Here is a 23,844-nt window from a genome sequence, read left to right as displayed (position 1 = left end):
CCGTAACCCCTAATTCCCTTTACTTCCAGGAAACTGTCGATTTCTGTTTTAAATTTATTTAATGATGTAGCTTCCACAGCTTCCTGGGGCAGCAAATTCCACAGACCTACGACCCTCTGAGTGAAGAAGTTTCTCCTCATCTCAGTTTTGAAAGAGCAGCCCCTTATTCTAAGATTATGCCCCCTAGTTCTAGTTTCACCCATCCTTGGGAACATCCTTACCACATCCACCCGATCAAGCCCCTTCACAATCTTATATGTTTCAATAAGATCGCCTCTCATTCTTCGGAACTCCAATGAGTAGAGTCCCAATTTGCTCAACCTCTCCTCATATGTCCGCCCCCTCATCCCCGGGATTAACCGAGTGAAGCTTCTTTGTACTGCCTCGAGAGCAAGTATGTCTTTTCTTAAGTATGGAGACCAAAACTGTATGCAGTATTCCAGGTGCGGTCTCACCAATACCTTATATAACTGCAGCAATACCTCCCTGTTTTCATATTCTATCCCCCGAGCAATAAAGGCCAACATTCCGTTGGCCTTCTTGATCACCTGCTGCACCTGCATACTAACTTTTTGGAAACCAACTGAGCTCTGCACCGGTCAGGCAGCATCTGAGGGGCAACGTTTTGGGTGGGATCCTGAGTCAGTTGTGCTGTTTATTGCCAGCAATTTGTTTTATTCAAAGTACAGATGCTATTTTGTCGAAATGTCTTTAATCTAAAAATGGAGAAACAGTGTACACATGCTGACACTAAATGAATTGAAGGTGAAATATTAGTGAGCATTCCTGGTTCCTTTCAGAGACCGAGCAATCAGTTATTGAAGCCCCCCTGCCCATGGTTTAGTGGGTAAAGTGTAACTGGTCTGATGTGTTGACCGTGGGCTCCACATGGTCTCGGTTTCATTAAACTGGGGCAGGAAAAAGAATCAGTCGGGGTTAAATTTATATTTATCAATGACTTGGATGAAGGAATAGAGACCCGTGTATCTCAGTTTGCTGACGACACTAAGTTAGGTGACACAGTAAACAGTGTAGATGGGAGCAGAAAGTTGCAAAGGGACATTGGTCGATTCAGTGAGTGGGCAAAACTGGGGCAGATGGAGTTCAATGTGGGGAAGTGTGAGGTCATTCACTTTGGACCGAAGAAAGATCGATCAGAGTATTTTCTAAATGGTGAGAAGCCGGGAACTGTGGAGGAGCCGAGAGATTTAGGGGTCCAAGTACAGAAATCACTAAACGCCAGTGGACAGGTACAAAAAATAATTAAAAAGACGAATGGAAAGTTCGCCTTTAACTCAAGAGGGCTGGAATACAAAGGGGAGGAAGTGAAGTTCCAGCTGTACAGAGCTCTGGTCAGACCACATCTGGAGACTGGGTTCAGTTCTGGGCACCGCACCTCAGGAAGGATATATTGGCCTTGGAGGGGGTGCAGTGCAGATTCACCAGAATGATACCAGGGCTGAAAGGGTTAAATTATGAGGACAGGTTGAACAGACTAGGCTTGGATTCCCATGAGAAGAGAAGATTAAGTGGTGTTTAAAACGTTTAAAGGATTTGATAGGGGAGATAGAGAGAAACTATTTCCTCTGGTGGAAGAGTCCAGAACAAGGGGGAATAATCTTAAAATTAGAGCTCGGCCGTTCAGGGGTGATGTCGGGAAGCATTTCTTCACACAAAGGGGAGTGGAAATCTGGAACTCTCTCCCCCAAAAAGCTGTTGAGGCTGGGGGTCAAGTGAAAATTTCAAAACTGAGATTGATAGATTTTTGTTTGGTAAGGATGTTAAGGGTTACGGAACCAAGGCGGGTAGATGGAGTTAAGATACAGATCAGCCATGATCTAATTGAATGGCGGAACAGGCTGGAGGGGCCGAATGGCCTCCTCCTGTTCCTAAATTCGTATGACCAGAACTGGACACAATACTCGAGTGGGACTGACCAGAACTGGACACAGTACTCGAGGTGGGTCTGACCAGAACTGGACAGAGTACTCGAGTGGGTCTGACCAGAACTGGACACAGTGCTCGGGGTGGGTCTGACCAGAACTGGACAGAGTACTCGAGTGGGTCTGACCAGAACTGGACACAGTGCTCGGGGTGGGTCTGACCAGAACTGGACACAGTACTCGAGGTGGGTCTGACCAGAACTGGACACAGTACTCGAGTGGGTCTGACCAGAGCCCTGTACAGTTTGACCATGACTTCCTCTGACTGTATTCTCCTGTTTTTGATTTGTTGTCCAACATTCTTTTGTCTTTGTTGGTTTGCAGCTCTGTGTTGGTCGGACATGTTTCGTGTCGAGTTTACTGAGACTTGTAGCCTCTGCTGCTTTGCTTTTTCTCATCTCTCTTTCCCCACTGATGAACCTTTTAACTTTCTCTGTATATTTTTCTATTCCTCCCAGAGAGCTCCTTCCCTTTCCTCTCTGCGGGATTTGTAAAGGTTATTGTTCCTCTTTATAGGAACATAGGAACAGGAGTAGGCCATTCAGCCCCTCGTGCCTGCTCCGCCATTTGATAAGATCATGGCTGATCTGTGATCGAACTCCATATACCTGCCTTTGGCCCATATCCCTTAATACCTTTGGTTGCCAAAAAGCAGATTTAAATTTAGCAATTGAGCTCGTATCAATTGCCGTTTGCGGAAGAGAGTTCCAAACTTCTACCACCCTTTGTGTGCAGAAATGTTTTCTAATCTCGCTCCTGAAAGGTCTGGCTCTAATTTTTAGACTGTGCCCCCGACTCCTAAAATCCCCAACCAGCGGAAATAGTTTCTCTCTATCCACCCTATCTGTTCCCCTTAATATCTTCTAAACTTCGATCAGATCACCCCTTAACCTTCGAAACTCGAGAGAATACAACCCCAATTTGTGTAATCTCTCCTCGTAACTTAACCCTTGAAGTCCGGGTATCATTCTAGTAAATCTACGCTGCACTCCCTCCAAGGCCAATATGTCCTTCCAAAGTTATGGTGCCCAGAACTGCTCACAGTACTCCAGGTGTGGTCTAACCAGGGTTTTGTATAGCTGCAGCATAACTTCTGCCCCCTTGTACTCTCGTCCTCCAGATATAAAGGCCAGCATTCCATTTGCCGCCTTGATTATTTTCTGCACCTGTTCAGGACACTTCAATGATCTATGTACCTGAACCCCTCAGTCCCTTTGGACATTCACTGCTTTTAACTTTTTACCATTTAGAAAGTACCCTGTTCTATCCTTTTTTTGATCCAAAGTGGATGACCTCACATTTGTCTACATTGAATTCCATTTGCCACAGTTTTGCCCATTCACCTAATCTATCAATATCACTTTGAAATTCTATGTTTTATTATATCAGTTTATTATATCAGTTTTAAATCATTTGTTAAACTATTTAGGGTCTGGTCTGAGCTGATTCGTTTTCGGTGTGTGTATATTGAGCCCAGCTTGTTGTATTCTGGCTCCAGATTGTAAAATTGCAATCTTGTTTTTCTGAATTTGGTTTCTGAGCAGCTACTGCAGGCCTGAAAGGGTTAATCTTCAACCAAAGTGAGTCATGAAACCACTTCCTGCACTGAGTGTTTGCAAGAATTTCACTTCCTGCTCTGGTTCCTCGCTCTCTCTCTCTGTGCTGTGTGAAAACTTTTTCAGGTGTTGTAGGAATGGAGCCCGGAGCTTTCGAGGATGAATTAACCTGTGCTGTGTGTCTCCAGGTGTACCAGGACCCGGTGATATTACCCTGTGTGCACAGTTTCTGTTTGAAATGTATTGAGGGAGTTTGGGCCCAGACAGCAGGCCCAGAAGGGTTTGAGTGCCCTCAGTGTCGCCGGAAATTCAACCCCAGGCCCAGTCTGGAGAGAAACTTCACGCTGTGCAATATCGTGGAGAAATACAATCGCTCACAGCCTCCTGCTGATTCAGGCCGTGTCATGTGTGAGTACTGTGAAGAAAATCCAACCCCGGCTGTGAAGACGTGTCTGAAATGTGAAACTTCCTTTTGCTCCCTTCATTTAAATCCACATTTACGGAAAGAGGCCTTGAAAGATCACACCCTAATCGAGCCTACGGCTGATCTTACAGAGAGACAGTGCCTTGACCATAAGAAGGTCTTTGAATTCTACTGTAAAGATGATGCAGAGAGTGTATGTGTTTCCTGTATAATAACAGGGAAACATAAATCCCACACACTGCTGAGCCTCGATCAGGCACAAGCTGCAATTAAGGTGAGTGACACAATTCCTGATATTAAATACAGTGAGGGAGAGTTTTTCTGTTAATGATAAATGTTAATTAGAACTGATTGCAGACGGTGCTGATTTAGCCCAGAGTTTTCATGCTGCCCTGGGTCTGTGCTCGTGAGGATAGGAACAGGAGAATGGACCAGATGAATGCATGGCTACAGGGATGGTGTAGGAGGGAGGGATTTAGATTCCTGGGACAATGGGACCAGTTCTGGGGAAGGTGGGACCTGTACAAGCGGGACGAGTTACACCCGAGCAGGATTGGGACGGATGTCCTCGTGGGGGTGTTTGCTCGTGCTGTTGGGGAAGGTTTAAACTAGAATGGCAGGGGGATGGGAACCTGAGCAGGGAGACAGAGGTGGGGGAAACAAGCATAGAAACAAAAGACAGAAATGGACGAAGCAATTGTGGAAGACAGAGAAAACAAGGGCGAAAAACAAATAGGGCCATAATGCAAAATAAAACTAAGATGACTAGCAATCTTCAAAAGACAAGTCTAAAGGCATTGTGTCTAAATGTGTGGAGCATTCGCAATAAGGTAGATGAATTAACAGCGCAGATAGATATTAACGGTTCTGATATAGTTGCGATTACGGAGACATGGCTGCAGGGTGACCAAGGATGGGAACTGAACATCCAGGGGTATTCAATATTTAGGAAGGACAGGCAAAAAGGGAAAGGAGGTTGGGTAGCGTTGTTAGTAAAGGAGGAAATTAATGCAATAGTGAGGAAGGATATTGGCTTGGAAAATCACAATGTGGAATCTGTATGGGTGGAGCTAAGAAACACCAAGGGGCAGAAAATGTTGGTGGGGGTTGTCTATAGGCCCCCAAACAATAATGGAGAAGGCATTAAACAGGAAATTAGAGATGCATGCAAGAAGGTACAACTATAATCATGGGTGACTTGAATTTACATATAGATTGGTCAAACAAAATTAGCAATAATACTGTGGGGGAGGAATTCCTGGAGTGTGCACGTGATGGTTTTGTAGACCAATACATTGAGGAACCAACGAGAGAACAGGCGATCCTAGACTGGATATTGTGCAATGAGAAAGGATTAATTAACAATCTTGTTGTGCGGGGTCCCTTAGGGAAGAGCGACCACAACATGATAGAATTCCTCATTAAGATGGAGCGTGAAGTAGTTGAATCCAAAATTAGGGTCCTGAATCTAAATAAAGGAAATTACGAAAGTATGAGGTATAAGTTGGTTCTGACAGATTGGGGAACTTTACTAAAAGGGATGTCGGTGGATAGACAATGGCGAATATTTAAAGAACATGTGCAGCAATTACAACAATTATTCATTCCTGTCTGGTGCAAAAATAAAACAGGAAAGGTGGCTCAACCATGGCTTACAAAAGAAATTAGGGATAGTATTGGATCCAAAGAGGAGGCATATAAAATTGCCAGAAAAAGCGGCAAGCCTAAGGATTGGTAACAGTTCAGAATTCAGCAAAGGAGGACAAAGAGATTGATTAAGAGGGGAAAAATCGAGTATGAGAGTAAACTAGCAGGAAACATAAAAACTGACTGTAAAAGCTTCTATAAATATGTCAAGAGAAAAAGATTGGTGAAGACAAATGTAGGTCCCGTACAGTCAGAAATGGGGGAAATTATAATGGGGAACAAAGAAATGGCAGAACAATTAAACACATACTTTGGTTCTGTCTTCACAAAGGAGGACACAAATAACCTCCCAGAAATGTTAGGGAACCAAGGGTCGAGTGAGAGGGAGGAACTGAAGGAAACCAGTATTAGTAAAAAAAATAGTGCTCGGGAAATTAATGGGGCTAAAGGCTGACAAATTGCCAGGGCCTGATAATCTACATCCCAGAATAGTAAAGGAAGTGGCCCTTGAAATAGTGGATGCATTGGTGATCATCTTCCCAAATTCTATAGATTCTGGAACAGTTCCTACAGATTGAAGGGTGGCAAATGTAACCCCACTATTTAAAAAAGGAGGCAGAGAAAAAACAGGGAACTACAGACCAGTTAGCCTAACATCAGTAGTGGGGAAAATGCTAGTCTATTATAAAAGATGTGATAACAGAACACTTGGAGGGCATTAACAGGATTGGACAAAGTCAGCATGGGTTTATGAAAGGGAAATCATGCTTAACAAATCGACTGGAGTTTTTTGAGGATGTAATGAGTAGAATAGATAGGGGAGAACCAGTGGATGTGGTGTACTTGGATTTTCAGAAAGCTTTTGATAAGGTCCCACACAAGAGGTTAGTGTGCAAAATTAAAGCAGATGGGATTGGGGGGAATCTACTGGCATGGATTGAGAATTGGTTGATGGACAGGAAACAGAGAGTAGGAATAAACGGGTCTTTTTCCGGATGGCAGGCAGTGACTAGTGGGTACCGCAGGGATCAGTGCTTGGGCCCCAGCTATTCACAATATATATCAATGATTTGGATGAGGGAACTAAATGTAACATTTCCAAGTTTGCAGACGACACAAAGCTGGGGTGGAATGTGAGCTGTGAGGAGGATGCAAAGAGGCTCCAATGTGATTTAGACAAGTTGGGTGAGTGGGCAAGAACATGGCAGATGCAGTATAACGTGGATAAATGTGAGGTTATCCACTTTGGTTGTAAAAACTGAATGGTGAAAGATTGGGAAAAGGGGAGGTGCAACGAGACCTGGGTGTCCTTGTACCCCAGTCGCTGAAAGCAAGCATTCAGGTGCAGCAAGCAGTTAGGAAGGCAAATGATATGTTGGCCTTCATTGCAAGAGGATTTGAGTACAGGAGTGGGATGTCTTACTGCAGTTATACAGGGCCTTCGTGAGACCACATCTGGAGTATTGTGTGCAGTTTTGGTCTCCTTATCTGAGGAAGGATGTCCTTGCCATGGAGGGAGTGCAACAAAGGTTTACCAGACTGATTCCTGGGATGGCAGGGAGAGCCAGCATTGATTTGTGAAAGGCAGGTCGTGCCTGACAAATCTGATTGAATTTTTTGAAGAGGTGACTAAAGTAGTGGACAGGGGAATGTCAATGGATGTTATTTATATGGACTTCCAGAAGGCATTTGATAAGGTCCCACATAAGAGACTGTTAGCTGAGATAGAAGCCCATGGAATCGAGGGAAAAGTACGGACTTGGTTAGGAAATTGGTTGAGCGAAAGGCAACAGAGAGTCGGGATAATGGGTAAGTATTCACAGGATGTGATTAGTGGAGTCCCGCAGGGATCTGTCTCGGGGCCTCAATTATTCACAATATTTATTAACGACTTAGATGAAGGCATAGAAAGTCTCATATCTGAGTTTGCAGATGACACAAAGATTGGTGGCATTGTAAGCAGTGTAGATGAAAACATAAAATTACAAAGGGATATTGATAGATTAGGTGAATGGGCAAAACTGTGGCAAATGGAATTCAATGCAGACAAATGTGAGGTCATCCACTTTGGATCAAAAAAGGATAGAACAGGGTACTTTCTAAATGGTAAAAAGTTCAAAACAGTGGATGTCCAAAGGGACTTAGGGGTTCAGGTACATAGATCATTGAAGTCTCATGAACAGGTGCAGAAAATAATCAATAAGGCTAATGGAATGCTGGCCTTTATATCTAGAGGACGAGAGTACAAGGGGGCAGAAGTTATGCTGCAACTATACAAAACCCTGGTTAGACCGCACCTGGAGTACTGTGAGCAGTTCTGGGCACCGCACTTTCGGAAGGACATATTGGCCTTGGAGGGAGTGCAGCGTAGGTTTACTAGAATGATACCCGGACTTCAAGGGTTAAGTTACGAGGAGAGATTACACAAATTGGGGTTGTATTCTCTAGAGTTTCGAAGGTTCAGGAGTGATCTGATCAAAGTTTATGAGATATTAAGGGGAATGGATAAGGTGGATAGAGAGAAACTATTTCCGCTGGTTGGGGATTCTAGGAGTCGGGGGCACAGTCTAAAAATTAGAGCCAGACCTTTCAGGAGTGAGATTAGAAAACATTTCTACACACAAAGGGTGGTAGAAGTTTGGAACTCTCTTCCACAAACGGCAATTGATACCAGCTCAATTGCTAAACTTAAATCTGAGATAGATAGCTTTTTGGCAACCAAAGGTATTAAGGGATATGGGCCAAAGGCAGGTATCTGGGGCCCGATTTTACCAGGCCTGCGGGTTTCCGGCAGGTTGGGTTTCGGGAGCGTGGTCAACACGCTCGGTGAAAGTAGTGGGTTGCCCGCGCGATCGTAGCAGGCAATCCACTAATTGGATCCAATTACCTGCTCCTCCGGGCTCCGCGCTGCTGGTCTGCGCGTCGGGCGGGCTGCGCATGCGCAGTACGATTTGTCAGCTGGAGGCTCTCGAGTTAAAGGGGCAGTCCTCCACTGACAGATGCTGCAACCAATAGAACACATTACAGCATGGAGCAGTCCAGGGGGAAGGCTGCTCCCAGTTTAATGATGCCTCACCCCAGGTATCATCAGATGGGGTGAGGAGGAGGGGGAAGACAGAGATCTTCCACCCGGCGGGCGGGAGGAAGCGGCCTGCCTCTGCCACCAAGAAGGCCTGGCTCGAGGTGACAGAGGAGGTCACCTGCACCACCAACATATCGCCCACCTGCATACAGTGCAGGAGGCGCTCCAATGACCGCAGTAGGTCAGCCACAGTGAGACCACGTAGTCTTTCCCCTACACTCCGTCTGCCGCAACACTGCCCCCACCCCACATCTCCTTCGGCACCGCCAACACCACTCTGTCACATCACCCCTCATACCCACTCAAACCCCATCCTCATCTTACCTGCACCAACTCACCTCGCGAATACTCACCCCGCCACTAACACGCAACCCAATCCTCATATAATCTCATGGCTCTATCCCATACGCACCCTCTCGTGCATCTCCCTCACGGCCAGCCTCACTCAACCTGCCACCACCTGTGCTGCAGCCACAGGGCATGCATCACATATGTGCAGTCGGCAGCGTAAGGCAAACGTGTCGTGAGCATGAAGGGGATGCACAAGGGTGTTTGAGGGTTTGTCATGGGTGTTACCTATATTGAATTTCAGAACAACTCACATCACACATTATATTGGCACCACCACTGCCATGTCTTCGCGAATCCTGTCTGTTTTGTGCAATAATGCCCGCTCCTGGGTATCACTATGAGGACCCACCACTGATGCCACCCATTGTGTCACTGCAGAGTAGGTGCAGGTGTATTTGCAGGGCTCTTCCGCGCAGACGACGGAGAGACATCAGCGGTGTACCCGGCTGCACCCTGGAAGGATGCGGAGGAGAAGTTGTGGAGGGCAGTGGTGACTTTGGCAGCGACAGGTAAGCAGATGGTGCTGGGGCCAGCCAGGAGCAGCTCGGCATGAAAGAGGCTGCAGATGTCCACGACTACATGTCGAGTGAATCTGCGCCTCCGTGTGCACTGCTGCTCGGAGAGGTCCGGGGAGCTGCGCCTCGGTCTGTGGACCCTGTGGCGAGGGTAGTGCCCTCTGCGACGCTTCTCTCTCTGCGGTAGCCCTCCCTCCTGCTGTACAGGTGGATGTGTCACAGCACTCTGTTGTGGAGCTCCACGTGTCAGAGGGGGACGGCATGGATGGCGAGGCTGGTGATGCTGTTCGCCCTCCGAGGGGGTCATGACTGCAGCTACGACGGCCCCCATCCGCAATATGTACATCTGAGGGGGTCCGCAAGGTAGGCACATGTCTCCAGACCTGCAACAAGCAAAATAAATACACTCAAGTGGCATCCTGCTGGCTTTAATTGCCTGCGGGATTCCCACCAGCGGGGGCTACGCACGCACCCCCGCACGTCATCGGGGAACCCGGAAGTGGGCGGGATCGTGGCGCGATCTGGTCACGTGCCTGGATATTGGGATTTTCGGGGCCCCCCTGCTGGAAACGCACACGAAACCCGCCGGTAAAATCGAGCCCATGGAGTTAGATCACAGATCAGCCATGATCTTATCAAATGGCAGAGCAGGCACGAGGGGCTGAATGGCCTACTCCTCTTCCGATGTTCCTATGACTGACCTATGAGGAGAGATGGGGTCGACTAGGCCTATATTCGCTAGAGTTTAGAAGAATGAGAGGCAATCTCATCGAAACATCTAAAATTCTAACAGGACTAGATACAGGGAGGATGTTCCTGATGGTTGGGGAGTCCAGAACCAGGGGTCGCAGTCTCAGGATACGGGGTATGCCATTTAGAACCGAGATGAGGAGAAATTTCTTCACTCAGAGAGTGGTGAACCTGTGGAATTCTCTACCACAGAAGGCAGTGGAGGCCAAGTCATTAGATGTATTCAAGAAGGAGATAGATATATTTCTTAATGCGAAAGGGATCAAGGGATATGGGAAAAAGCGGGAACAGGGTACTGAGTTAGACGATCAGCCATGATCATTTTGAATGGCTGAATGGCCGACTCTTGCTCCTATTTTCTAAGTTTCTATGTTTACTGCTATTTATTTTTTGTCAGTCAGATTTGCTCCCTCCCCTTTCTCTTACAGTCTGTCTGAGAGAACAGGGTGGGCAGTGGGAGGGGTGTGAGAGTGACCCAGGGTGACTGCCCCTCACCCACACTCAGCCCCTCCTGGTGAGGACATTGTGGAGCTCAGTAATTCACTGTGTGGGCACCTGTGAGAACTGGCACTCCATGGCATAGGGCTGTAGAGCAGAGCATGTTGGAGCCCTGTGTAACACTGGGGTATTCTGACATCTGACCATCAGGGAGAGGACCATCACCGGTGGGGGGAGTGAGGGACACCCACGGGAGGTGACTCAGGGGCTGGGGGGAGAAACTGTTTCTCACAACAAGAGGGAATTGGTGTTTGAGAAATGCTGGTGTGACTGAGTGTCTCCCTTTCCCCTCGGCTGATTCCTGGAAATGGAGGAGCTGAGTCCGTGTGAAAATGCAGCACACGGTGTGTCAGTGTGAAAAAAAGCAGGTGTGTGTGGTCACTCAGTTTATACAGGGCAGGGAGCGCCTCTTTACTGAGAGCCACAGAAGGGAATATTTCTGCTCAGGGCCCAGACACTGAGAATCCCCCAAACCACTTTCTATCCACACCCAGTGGGGTCACTCCTGGAACGGAATCATTTCCCCTTTAAATTCCAGTTTGAATCCCTTTTGAAAACTTTCCAATTGCCTTTACAGGAAGAATTGGAGAGAGAAATCGAGAGGCTTCGGGGAGTCCAGCAGAATTGTTCCAGCAAACAGCGAGACTTGGAGAGATCAGAAGCTGAAATGAAGGTAGGGAAAAGTGGGAGTGGATTTACTCTGGAATCTGCAGCCAATTCAGGAAAAACTCTGGGAAATTCCTCCCCAGCTCCCTTTTAAAGGGTGGGAGTGACTCCAAACCCCCCACATGTTCAGGGAGTCTGTTCCAGAGATCGAGGACTCTGGTGTCTAACCTAACTCTGTGCCTATGGATTTTATACACAGACCCTCTGGTCCTACCATCCCGATCCATCTCAATACCTCACCCAACCAGTGAGTCCAATAATCCCTCCATCATTTTAAAAACCTCAATCCTGTCCCTCTCGGCCTTTCTCTCAATCGCCCTCCCTCTTGGAGACGATCCTCAGAATTAAATCCATCAGACTACGTGTCATTCTGGCCACCGTCCTCTCCAGAGTCTTGATCTCCTTCACCAGGTGTGGGCACCAAAACTGGACCCATCACTCCAGGTGTGGATGGACCAGGTGGCAGTGCCATACACAGTCTAAATACAGTGCTCTTTCTTTTAAACTCAAGGCTCAAGGCAACACTCGTTAAACTCTGCTTTCTCTCCCAGTAGACACCCCCCACTGCTTGTCTATCTTTAACGGGTGATCGAGTAGTGATCGAAACAAACTGTCCCGTCCCTGGAAAGTGCCGTGTGCTCAGGGTAAGAGCTGTGTGGAAGGGCCGTTTGTAATGAGAGTTGGTTTGGGTTTCAGACACGAATCAATGAGCTGAAAGGAAAGCTATCGAAGAGCTACTCTGACTGGAGGAGACAGCTGGAAGAAGATGAAGAATACGCACTGAAACTGATCGATGAGGAGGGGCTCCGAGCTCTCTCACAGATTAGAAGCTGTTCTGAAGCATTAAACAAGAGGATGGAACAGATGACATTAATAGATGGAGAATACCAGAGTCTGGAACAGAGGGACCCTCTCTCCTTTATTCAGGTACATCTTCAATATAAACAGGGCCATGTCTGGGGAATGGGGCGTTTCTGTGAGCCTGGTGAGAGGGCTGAATTGTTTGAAGATTGTTGGTGGGGCCCAGCAATGGTGCTGCCCCCTCAGCCCTGCCCCAGGAGTGTTGGTGCTGCCCCCTCAGCCCTGCCCCGGGAGTGTTGGTGCTGCCCCCTCAGCCCTGCCCCGGGAGTGTTGGTGCTGCCCCCTCAGCCCTGCCCCGGGAGTGTTGGTGCTGCCCCCTCAGCCCTGCCCCGGGAGTGTTGGTGCTGCCCCCTCAGCCCTGCCCCAGGAGTGTTGGTGCTGCCCCCTCAGCCCTGCCCCAGGAGTGTTGGTGCTGCCCCAGGATGGAGTGCAGTGAAATGTTGGATTATTCCCCATTCCTGTGACTGGCCCCACCTACTGTTATACACTGAACTCTTTACTCTCAATCCCAAATTCACGGTTTGGTTTCATTGGGTTTTGATTTGTTTGTTGTTTTAACAATTGAATAGTGATAATGGGGCAGTTCAATTATCCGAATATCGACTGGGGAAAAAACAGAGTAAAGGGCAAAGAGGGGGAGGAATTCCTCAAATGTGTTCAGGAGAACTTTCTTCAATATGTTTCCAGTCCAACGAGGAAGGAAGCAGTGCTCGATCTAGTTCTGGGGAATGAAGTGGGACAAGTGGAGCATGTTTCAGTGGGGGAGCATTTGGGAAACAGTGATCACAATATCATTAGGTTTAGAAAGTAATGGAAGAGGACAAGAAACAATCAAATGTAAAAATACTCAACTGGAGGAGGGCTAATTTCTGTGAGTTGAAAAGGGATCTGGCCCAGGTGGATTGGAAACAAAGATTGGCAGGTAAAGCAGTAAATGAGCAATGGGAGGCCTTCAAAGAGGAGATAGTTCGGCTACAGACTAGAGACATTCCTGTGAGGGGGAAAGGAAGGGCATCCAGAGCTAGAGCTCCCTGGATAATTGATGAAATAGAGATTAAAATGAAACATAAAAAGGAGGCTTATGATAAATGTCAGGTTCATAATAGTAAACAATTTTACAACACCAAGTTATAGTCCAGCAATTTTATTTTAAATTCACAAGCTTTCGGAGGCTACCTCCTTCCTCAGGTGAACGATGTGAAAATGGATCACATCGTTCACCTGACGAAGGAGGAAGCCTCCGAAAGCTTGTGAATTTAAAATAAAATTGCTGGACTATAACTTGGTGTTGTAAAATTGTTTACAATTGTCAACCCCAGTCCATCACCGGCATCTCCACATCAGGTTCATAATAGACAGTAATCACAGTAGAGAATCAAACAGAATACAGAGAGTGCAGAGGAGAACTGAAAAAGGAAATGAAAGGGGCAAAGATAATGTATGAGAAAAGATTAGCGGGTAACATAAAGTCTTTTAGAGACTTACAAAGTGTAAAAGGGTGTTTAAAGGAAAGGTGGGGCCGATGAAGGACCATAAAACTCCACAGGAAAAGTGATCCAACCGTGGCTATCTAGAGAAGTTAAGGATGGTATTAGATTAGAAGAAGAGGCTTACAATGTTACCAAAACGAGCAGTAAGCCCGAGGATTTGGAGGGTTTTAGAAATCAACAAGGGATGACCAAGAAATTGATGCAGAGGGAGAAAATTGAATATGAGAGTAAACTAGCAAGAAATATAAAAGCAGATTGTAAGAGCTTCTACAGGTGTGTAACAAGGAAGAGATTAGTTAAAGTAAACATGGGTCACTTGGAGGCAGAGACAGGAGAAATTATAATGGGGATTAAGGAAATGGCAGAGACGTTAAACTAATATTTTGCATCTGTCCTCACGGTTGAAGAGACAAAAACATACCAGAAATAGTGGGGAACCAAGGGTCCAATGAGAGTGAGGAACTTAAAGTAATTATGATTAGTAAAGAAAAAGTACTGGAGAAATTAATGGGACTAAAAGCTGATGAATCCCCTGGACCTGATGGCCTACATCATAGGGTTTTGAAAGAGGTGACTGCAGAGATAGTGGATGCATTGGTTTTGATCTTCCAGAATTCCCTAGATTCTGGAACGGTACCTGTTGATTGGAAGGTGGCAAATGTAAACCCCGTATTCAAGATAGAAGAGAGAGAGAAAACAGGGACCTATAGGCCAGTTAGCCTGACATCAGTGGTAGAGAAAATCCTAGAATCTATTATTAAGGACGTAGTAACAGGGCACTTAGAAAATCGTAATATGATTAGGCAGAGTCAGCACGGTTTTTGAAAGGGAACTTGTGTTTGACAAATCTATTAGAGCTTTTTATGGGTGTAACTAGCAGGGTAGATGAGGGGGAACTGGTGGATGTAGTATATTTGGATTTTCAAAAGGCATTTGATAAGGTGCCACAGAAGATTAGGGCTCATGTGATTGGGGGTAATATATTAGCATGGATTGAGGATTGCTTGACGGACAGAAAACAGAGAGTAGGAATAAACGGGTCATTTTCGGGCTGACAGGTTATTACTAGTGGGGTGCCGCAAGGATCAGTGCTTGGGCCTCAGCTGTTTACAATATATATCAATGATTAGATTAGTGGACCGAGTGTAATGTATCCAAGTTTGCTGACAATACAAAGATAGGTGGAAAGTAAGCTGTGAGGAGGATGCAAAGAGGCTGCAAATGGATATAGACAGGTTAAGTGAATGGGCGAGACGGTGGCAGGTGGAGTATAATGTGGGGAAATGTGAAATTATCCACTTTGGCAGGAAGAATAGAAAAGCAGAATATTTTTTAAAAGGTGAGAGACTAATTATGTACAGTTTTAGTCTCCATACCAAAGGAAGGTTACAGTTGCCTTCGAGGGGGTTCAACAAAGGTTCACCAGATTGATTTCTGGGGTCAGAGGCTTGTCTTATGAGGAGAGATTGAGTAGAATGAGTTTATAGTCAGTGGATTTTAGAAGAATGAGAGATGATCTCATTGAAACATATAAGATTCTGAGAGGCTCGACAGGGTAGATGCTGAGAGTCGAGAACGAGAGGGCATAGTCTCAAGATAAGGAGAAATTAGCCTATTTAGGACCAAGATGAGGTAAAATTTCTTCACTTAGAGTGTTGTGAATCTTTGGAATTCTCTACCCCTGAGGGCTGTGGATGCTCAGTCATTGAATATATTCAAGGATGAGATGGATAGATTTTTGGACTCTCGGGGAATCAAGGGATATGGGGATCGAGTGGGAAAGTGGAGTTGAGGTCGAAGATCAGCCATGATCTTATTGAATGGCGGAGCAGTTTCGAGGGGCCGAATGGCCTACTCCTGTTCCTATTTCTTATGTTCTTAAAAAGGAAATCTTCTTGTGGAGGCAGAGGGAATGACTGAGGTACTAAATGAATACTTTGCATTGGTCTTCAGTAAAGAAGAGGATGCTGCCAATCTTCCAGTAAAGGAGGAGGGGGGAGAGAAACTGGAGAGGATTAAAATAGATAAAGAGGAAGTACTAAAAGGGTTGACAGCACTCAAAGTAGAAAAGTCACCTGGTCCGGGTGGGATGCATCCTAGTTTGCTGAGGGAAGTAAGGGTGGAAATAGTGGAGGCTCTGGCCACAATATTTCAATCCTCCTTGGATATGGGAATGTTGCCAGAGGACTGGAGGATTGCAAATGTTACACCTCCGTTCAAAAAAGGGGAGAGGGATAAACCCGGCAACTACAGGCCAGTCAGCCTAACGTCGATGGTGGGGAAATTTCAAGGGACAATAATCTGAGACAAAATTAATTGTCACTTGGAAGAAAATGGGATAATAAACAACAGACAACACAGATTTATTAAAGGCAAGTCGTGTCTGACTAACTTGATTGAATTCTTCGATGAAAACTTGTCAGCAAAATTGAAGCCCATGGGATTAAAGGGACAGTGGCAGCATGGACACGAAATATGCTCAGAGACAGAAAGCAGAGAGTAGTGGTGAACGGTTGTTTTTCAGACTGGAGGGAAGTTTACAGTGGTGTCCCCCAGGGGTCAGTATTAGGACCATTGCTCTTTTTGAGATATATTAATGACCTGGACTTGGGTGCAGAGGGTATAATTTCAAAGTTTGCAGATGACACGAAACTCGGAAATGTAGTAAACGATGTGAAGGATAGTAACAGACTTCAGGAGGACATAGACAGACTGGTGAAATGGGCAGAAACATGGCAGATGCAATTTAATGCAAAGAAGTGTGAAGTGATGTATTTTGGTGGGAAGAATGAGGAGAGGCAAAATAAACTAAATGGTACAATTTTAAAGAGGGTGCAGGAACAGAGAGACCTGGGGGTGTACGTAAACAGTGGCATAGATTACAAAAGCAAAGAAGTTATTCTAAACCTTTATAAATCACTGGTCAGGCCCCAGCTGGAGTATTGTGTCCAATTCTGGGCACCGCACTTTAGGAAGGATGTCAAGGCCTTAGAGAGGATGCAGAGGAGATTTACTAGAATGGGACCAGGGATGAGGGACTTCAGTTATGTGGAGAGACTGAAGAAACTGGGATTGTTCTCCTTCGAGCAGAGAAGGTTAACAGGAGATTTAACAGAGGTGTTCAAAATCATGAAGGGTTTTGATAGAGTAAATAGGGAGAAACTGTTTCCAGTGGCAGAAGGTTGGCCTTTACTTCTAGGGGGATGGAGTATAAAAGCAGGGGAGTCATGCTACAACTGTACAGGGTGCTGGTGAGACCACACCTGGAGTACTGCGTACAGTTCTGGTGCCCTTATTTAAGGAAAGACATATTTGCATTGGAGGCAGTTCAGAGAAGGTTCACTCGTTTGATTCTAGGTATGGAAGGTTTGTCTTATGAGGAAAGATTGAACAGGTTGGGTCTGTACTCATTGGAGTTTAGAAGAATGAGAGGAGATCTTATTGAAACACACAAGATTCTGAGGGGACTCGATAGGGTAGATGCTGAGAGGATGTTACCCCTCATGGGGGAATCTAAAACTAGGGGGCTTGGTCTCAGAATAAGGGGTCGCCCGTTTAAGACGGAAATGAGGAGGAATTTCTTCTCCCAGAGGGTCGTGAATCTTTGGAATTCTTTACCCCAAAAAGCTGTGGAGGCTGAGTCATTGAATACATTCAAGGCTGAGTTGGACAAATTTTGATCAGCAAGGGAGTCAAAGGATATGGGGAAAGGACGGGAAAGTGGAGTTGAGGTAAAAATCAGATCAGCCATGATCTCATTAAATGGCGGAGCAGGTTCAAGGGGCCGAATGGCCGACTCCTGCTCCTATCTCTTATGGTCTTATAAAGTTCTGTATTTAAGATGATCGGAAAAGAATCAGGTGAGAAGAGGAGAATTTTTTTTGCACAGCGAGTTGTTATGATCTGGAATGTGCTGCCTGAAAGGGCGGTGGAAGCAGATTCAATAATAACTTTCAAAAGGGAATTGGATAAATACTTGGAGGGGTAAAATTTACAGGGCGATGGGGGAGTCAGGCTAATTTGATAGCTCTACCAAAGAGCCAGCACAGACACGATGGGCTGAATGGCCTCTTTCTGTGCTATATCATACTATGATTCTATGATTTAAAAATAATGAGAGATCTGATGAGGGTTGTGCAGTTGATGTTGTGTATATGGACTTTCAGAAGACATATGATAAATCATAGAATCATCGATTCGTAGAAAGGTTACAGCACGGAAGGAGGCCATTCAGCCCATCGAGCCCACGCCGGCTCTATGCAAGAGCAATCCAGCTAGTAACACTCCCCCACCCTTTCCCTGTAGCCCTGCAATATTTTCCTTTCAAGTAGTTATCCAGTTCCCTTTTGAAGGCCATGATTGAATCTGCCTCCACCACCCCCTCGGGCAGTGCATTCCAGATCAGAACCACTCGATGTGTAAAAAAGTTTTTCCTCATGTCCCCTTTGGTTCTTTTGCCAATCACCTTAAATCTATGTCCTCTGGTTCTTGACCCTTCCGCCAATGGGAACAGTTTCTCTCTATTTACTCTGTCTAGACCCTTCATGATTTTGAATACCTCTATCAAATCTCCTCGCAACCATCTCTGTTCCAAGGAGAACAACCCCAGCTTCTCCAGTCTATCCACGTAACTAAAGCCCCTCACCCCTGGAATCATTCTAGTAAATCTCTTCTGCACCCTCTCTAAGGCCTTCACATCTTTCCTAAAGAGTGGTGCCATGAACTGGACACAATACTCCAGTGTTTTAGAAAGGGTCATCATGACTTCCATACTTTTGTGCTCTGTGCCTCTATTTGTAAAGCCCAGGATCCCGTATGCTTTTTCAAACCACTTTCTCAACCTGCCCTGCCACCTTCAATGATTTGTGCACATAAACCCCCAGATCTCTCTTCCTGTAACCCTTTAGAGTTGTGCCCTCTAGTTTATATTGCCTCTCCTCGTTCTTCCTACCAAAATGCATCACTTCGCATTTTTCTGCAGCCCACATAAAAGACTTATTAGCAAAATTAATGCCCATGGGATTAAAGGGACAGTGGCAGCATGGATACAAAATTGGCTCAGGGACAGAAAGCAGAGAGTAGTGGTGAACGGTTGTTTTTCAGATTGGAGGGAAGTTTACAGTGGTGTTCCCCAGGGGTCAGTATTAGGACCACTGCTCTTTTTGATATATATTAATGACCTGGACTTGGGTATATGGAACATAATTTCAATGTTTGTGGCTGACACAAAGCTTGGAAATGTAGTAAACAGTGAGGAGGATAGTAACAGACTTCAGGAGGACATGGACAGACTGGTGAAATGGGCGGACACATGGCAGATGCAATTTAATGCAGAGAAGTGTGAAGTGATGCATTTTGGAAGGAAAAATGAGGAGAGGCAATATAAACTAAATGGTCCAATTTTAAAGGGGGTGCAGGAACAGAGAGATCTGGGGAATCATCAACAGAAATCTTTGAAGGTGATCAGGACAATTTGATCAAGCTGTTAAAAAAAGAATACGAGATCCTGGGCTTTATAAACAGGCTTGGAGTACAAAAGCAAGGAAGTTATTCTAAACCTTTATAAATCACATGGTTAGGTCCCAGCTGGAGTATTGTGTCGAATTCTGCGCACCGCACTTTAGGAAGGATGTGAAGGCCTTAGAGAGGGTGCAGAGGAGATTTACTGGAATGGGACCAGGGATGAGGGACTTTAGTTATGTGGAGAGACTGGAGAAACTGGGATTGTTCTCCTCAGAGCAGAGAAGGTTAAGGGGAGATTTAATAGAGGTGTTCAAATCATGAAGGGTTTCGATACAGTAAATAAGGAGAAACTGTTACCACTGGCAGGAGGGTCGGTAACCAGAGGACACAGATTTAAGGTAATTGGTAGAAGCACCAGAGGCAGCATGAGGAGAATTGTTTTTACAGAATGAGTTGTTCTGATCTGGAATGCGCTGCCTGAAAGGGCGGTGGAAGCAGATTCAATAATAACTTTCAAAAGGGAATTGGATAAATACTTGAAGGGGAAAAATTTGCAGGCCTATGGGGAAAGAGCAGGGGGAGTGGGACTAATTGGATAGCTCTTTCAAAGAGCCGGCACAGGCACAATGGGCCGAATGGCCTCCTCCTGTGCAGTATGATTCTATGATTCTATTGACTGATTTGATCTCCTCTCTTTATTCACAGAACTCGAAGCAGCTCCTTTCCAGGTAAGTTCCTCTCAGTCATACAGTACCTGCTGCTGATAGGGAACCTTCACCTGTATCTGGGAGAAGAGTGAAAGTAGAATCACCGCTTGGAAACCTCCCCAGATCAGGGGCTTTCAAATGGGGTGAATATTGAGTGATGTTTAACTGTGGTTTGAGGGGTTCTTGGCTCAGGCAGCCTGTGGGAAATGGGAGTGAGATGGGCTGTTCCATCGGTGTGTCGAGCTTCTCAGGAACCTGTTAGACAGGAATTGAGAGTGAGAGAAACCTGCAGTGACCTGTATCTAACCGAGGCTTCCTAAAGGCTCCATGTGTGTCAGTGACAGCTTTATTCCATTGGGTCAGGAAGCGCTGTGTGATTGGCTTGTTCTATCAACCAGCCCATGGAGAAATGAGGAGAGGGGCAGGCCCCAGTGTCAGAGTGACAGTAAAATGTCTTGTGATTGGCTCATTCTATCCACTAACAGAGAAATGAGTGTGTGCTGAAATGTCCCAGTGATGTCAGTGTGACTGGACACTCTGTGAGGGAATCCCACCGATCCCAGGTCCCTGGGAGGCTGTTCCTTCTCCTCTCCTCACTTCACATGATCGTAGTGAGTGTGTTCCTGCAGAGAGGGGGGAGCACAGACTGGAGACCCTCGGGATAATAATAATTATTAATAATGGAAAGATAAGGACTCCAGTACAGAGAAACTGGACTGAACACAGACGGCTTTGAAAATCACAAACTGAGCTGAAGTGACAGCAAACCAGGATCCCACTGCTCGTTTGGAGATCAGTGTGAATGCAGGGAGACTGCAAATCCCGGGATTCTGCCTTTCTCAGGATGGGTTGCTGCGGGGTGTCAGTACGAGCATTAGAAGGGGTGCAGGTTGTTGCACTGATCACTCGTTCCCCTTTGGGTTTCTGATCTGAAATGTCCCCACTGATAAAAACATTCTCTCCTCTTTCATTACAGAGTGACTGAGACTCAGAGAGTCACAGACCCAGATGTTCCAGCGCTCACCCTGAACCTGTCCAAAATATCTCAACTTATCCTGAATGGATCGGAAAAGTACCACTCAGACATATTGGGAATGATAAGGAAAAACGTGCAGCTTTTCTCCAATTCTGGGCACCACACTTTAGGAGAGATGTCAAGGTTAAGAATTTCAAGAGGTGAGGAGGCACTTAGATTAAAGCCCTCAGGTTCGAGATGATTGCTGTTGGCTGGGCTTGTCTGAGACATGAAGAAACTGTTATTGAATCATTAAAATAAGATTTCCAAGGGGATTACGATCAATATACTGATTGGACTGAAAGAGGAGGAAGGCGGTGTGCACTGAGGACATCTGAATGGAGAAGTGGGGAAGTTATGTTAAACTTGTATCAAACCTTGGTTAGACCACACTTGGAGCACTGTGCACAGTTCTGGTCTCCATATACCTTGGTTAGACCTCACTTGGAGCACTGTGCACAGTTCTGGTCTCCATATACCTTGGTTAGACCTCACTTGGAGCACTGTGCACAGTTCCGGTCTTCATATATCTTGGTTAGACCTCACTTGGAGCACTGTGCACAGTTCTGGTCTCCATATACCTTGGTTAGACCTCACTTGGAGCACTGTGCACAGTTCCGGTCTTCATATATCTTGGTTAGACCTCACTTGGAGCACTGTGCACAGTTCCGGTCTCCATATACCTTGGTTAGACCACACTTGGAGCACTGTGCACAGTTCTGGTCTCCATATACCTTGGTTAGACCACACTTGGAGCACTGTGCACAGTTCCGGTCTCCACATCACAGGAAGAATGTAATTGCACTGGAGAGAGTACAGAGGAGATTTACAAGGATGTTGCCAGGACTGGAGAATTTTCGCTCAAGGGAAAGATTGGACAGGCTGGGGTTGTTCTCTTTGGAACAGAGGAGGCTGAGGTGTACAAAATTATGAGAAGGCTTGATAGAGTGGATAGGAAGGACCTGTTTCCCTTCGCAGAGAGGTCAATAACCAGGGGACATAGATTAAACTGATTGGTAGAAGGATTAGACAGGAGCTGAGGAAAACAATTTCACCCAATGGCGATGGGGGTCTGGAACTCACTGCCTGCGAGGGTGGTAGAGGCAGAAACCCTCAACTCATTTAAAAAGTACCAGGATGTGCACCTGAAGTGTCGTAACTACAAGTCTACGGGCCAAGTGCTGGAAAGTGGGATTACGCTGGGTGGCTCATTTTCGGTCGGCGTGGACACGATGGGCCGAATAGCCTCCTTCTGTGCCGTAACTTTTCTATGATTCTATACTGTGCACTGTTCTGGTCTCCATGTACCTTGGATAGACCACACTTGGAGTACGGTGCACAGTTCTGGTCTCCATATTATAAAAAGGATCCAGAGGCACTGGATAATGTGCAAAAAAGATTCACAAGGATGATACCAGAACTGCGAGATTATACCCATCAGGAAAGGTTGAATAGGCTGGGGCTCTTTTCTCTCGAAAAGAGAAGGCTGAGGGGTGACCTGATAGAGGTCTTTCAGATTATGAAAGGGTTTGATAGGGTAGACGTAAGGAAGATGTTTACACTTGTGGGGAGACCAAAACTAGGGGTCATAAATATAAGATAGTCACTAATAAATCCAATAGGGAACTCAGGAGAATCTTCTTCACTGAGAGAGTGGTGAGAATGTGGAACTCGCTCCCACATGGAATAGTTGAGGTGAAGACACAGATACATTTAAGGGGAAGCTCGATAAACACATGAGGGGGAAAGGAATAGAAGGATACACTGAAAGGGTTAAATCAAGTCGGAGGGAAGAGGCTCGTGTGGAGCATAACACCAGCATGGACCAGTTGGGCCGAATGGCCTGTTTCTGTGCTGTACATTCTATGTAATGCTATTGATGTCGAGGCCTTGGAGAGGGTGCAGAGGAGATGTCCTGGAATGGTACAGGGATGAGGGACCTCAGTTATGTGGAGAGATGAGAGAAACTGGGATTGTTCTCTTTACATCGAGTTACATCAAGTCTACAGCACAGAAACAGGCCATTCGGCCCAACTGGTCCATGCCGGAGTTTATGCTCCACACGGGCCTCCCCTCTCCCTACTTCATCTCACCCAATCAGGATACCCTTCTATTCCTTTCTCCATCATGTGTTTATCGAGCTTCTTCTTAAATACATCTGTGCTATTTGCCTGAACTGCTCCTTGTGGTGGTGAGTTCCACATTCTCACCACTCTCTGGGGAAAGAGGTTTCTCCTGAATTCCCTATTGGATTTATTAGCGACTATTTTGTACTTATGACCTCTAGTTTTGGACTCCCCCACAAGTGGAAACATTTTCTCTACGTCTACCCTATCAAACCCTTTCATTATCTTAAAAACCTCGATCAGGTCGCCCCTCAGCCTTCTCTTTTCTAGAGTAAAGAATCCCAGCCTGTTCAGCCTTTCCTGATAAGTTTATCCTCTCAGTTCTGATATCATCCTTGTGAATCTTTTTTTGCACCCTCTCCAATGCCTCTATATCCTATTGATAATATGGAGACCAGAACTGTTCACAATACTCCAAGTGTGGTCTAACCAAGATTCTATGTAAGTTTAACATAACTTCTTTGCTTTTCAATTCTACCCATCTAGAAATGAACCCCAGTGCTTGATTTGCCTTTTTATGGCCTGATTAACCTGTGTCGCTGCTTTTAGTGATTTGTGTGTCTGTACCCCCAGATCCCTTTGCTCCTCTACCCCATTTAGACTCTTATTGAACAAGCAGTTCGTGGCCTCTTTATTCTTCCTACCAAAATGCACCACCTCACACTTATCTAAATTGCAATTAATTTGCCAATTACAGCCGACTCTGTAAGTTTATTAATGTCCTCATGTATTTTGTCACATTCTTTCTTT

The 23,844-nt window shown here is 45.8% G+C and overlaps 1 protein-coding gene across 1 annotated transcript in view; it reads left to right on the top strand.

The window, feature by feature from the left end:
- Positions 1-3,569: 3,569 nt before the first annotated feature.
- Positions 3,570-23,844, top strand: part of LOC137312245 (E3 ubiquitin/ISG15 ligase TRIM25-like) — a 31,761-nt gene continuing 11,486 nt past the window's right edge. The window contains exons 1-5 of the mRNA XM_067978865.1: positions 3,570-4,197; positions 11,344-11,439; positions 12,129-12,359; positions 19,952-19,974; positions 20,930-21,129. Of these exons, the coding sequence (XP_067834966.1) occupies positions 3,637-4,197; positions 11,344-11,439; positions 12,129-12,359; positions 19,952-19,974; positions 20,930-21,129 (1,111 nt within the window). The 5' untranslated portion in view covers positions 3,570-3,636. The remainder of the gene's footprint in view (positions 4,198-11,343; positions 11,440-12,128; positions 12,360-19,951; positions 19,975-20,929; positions 21,130-23,844) is intronic.

Source organism: Heptranchias perlo, unplaced genomic scaffold (genome assembly GCF_035084215.1).
Source record: "Heptranchias perlo isolate sHepPer1 unplaced genomic scaffold, sHepPer1.hap1 HAP1_SCAFFOLD_407, whole genome shotgun sequence".
Classification (NCBI taxonomy): Eukaryota; Metazoa; Chordata; class Chondrichthyes; order Hexanchiformes; family Hexanchidae; genus Heptranchias; species Heptranchias perlo.
Note: the sequence above shows the minus strand (reverse complement) of the source record. Positions and strands in the feature narration are given on the sequence as shown.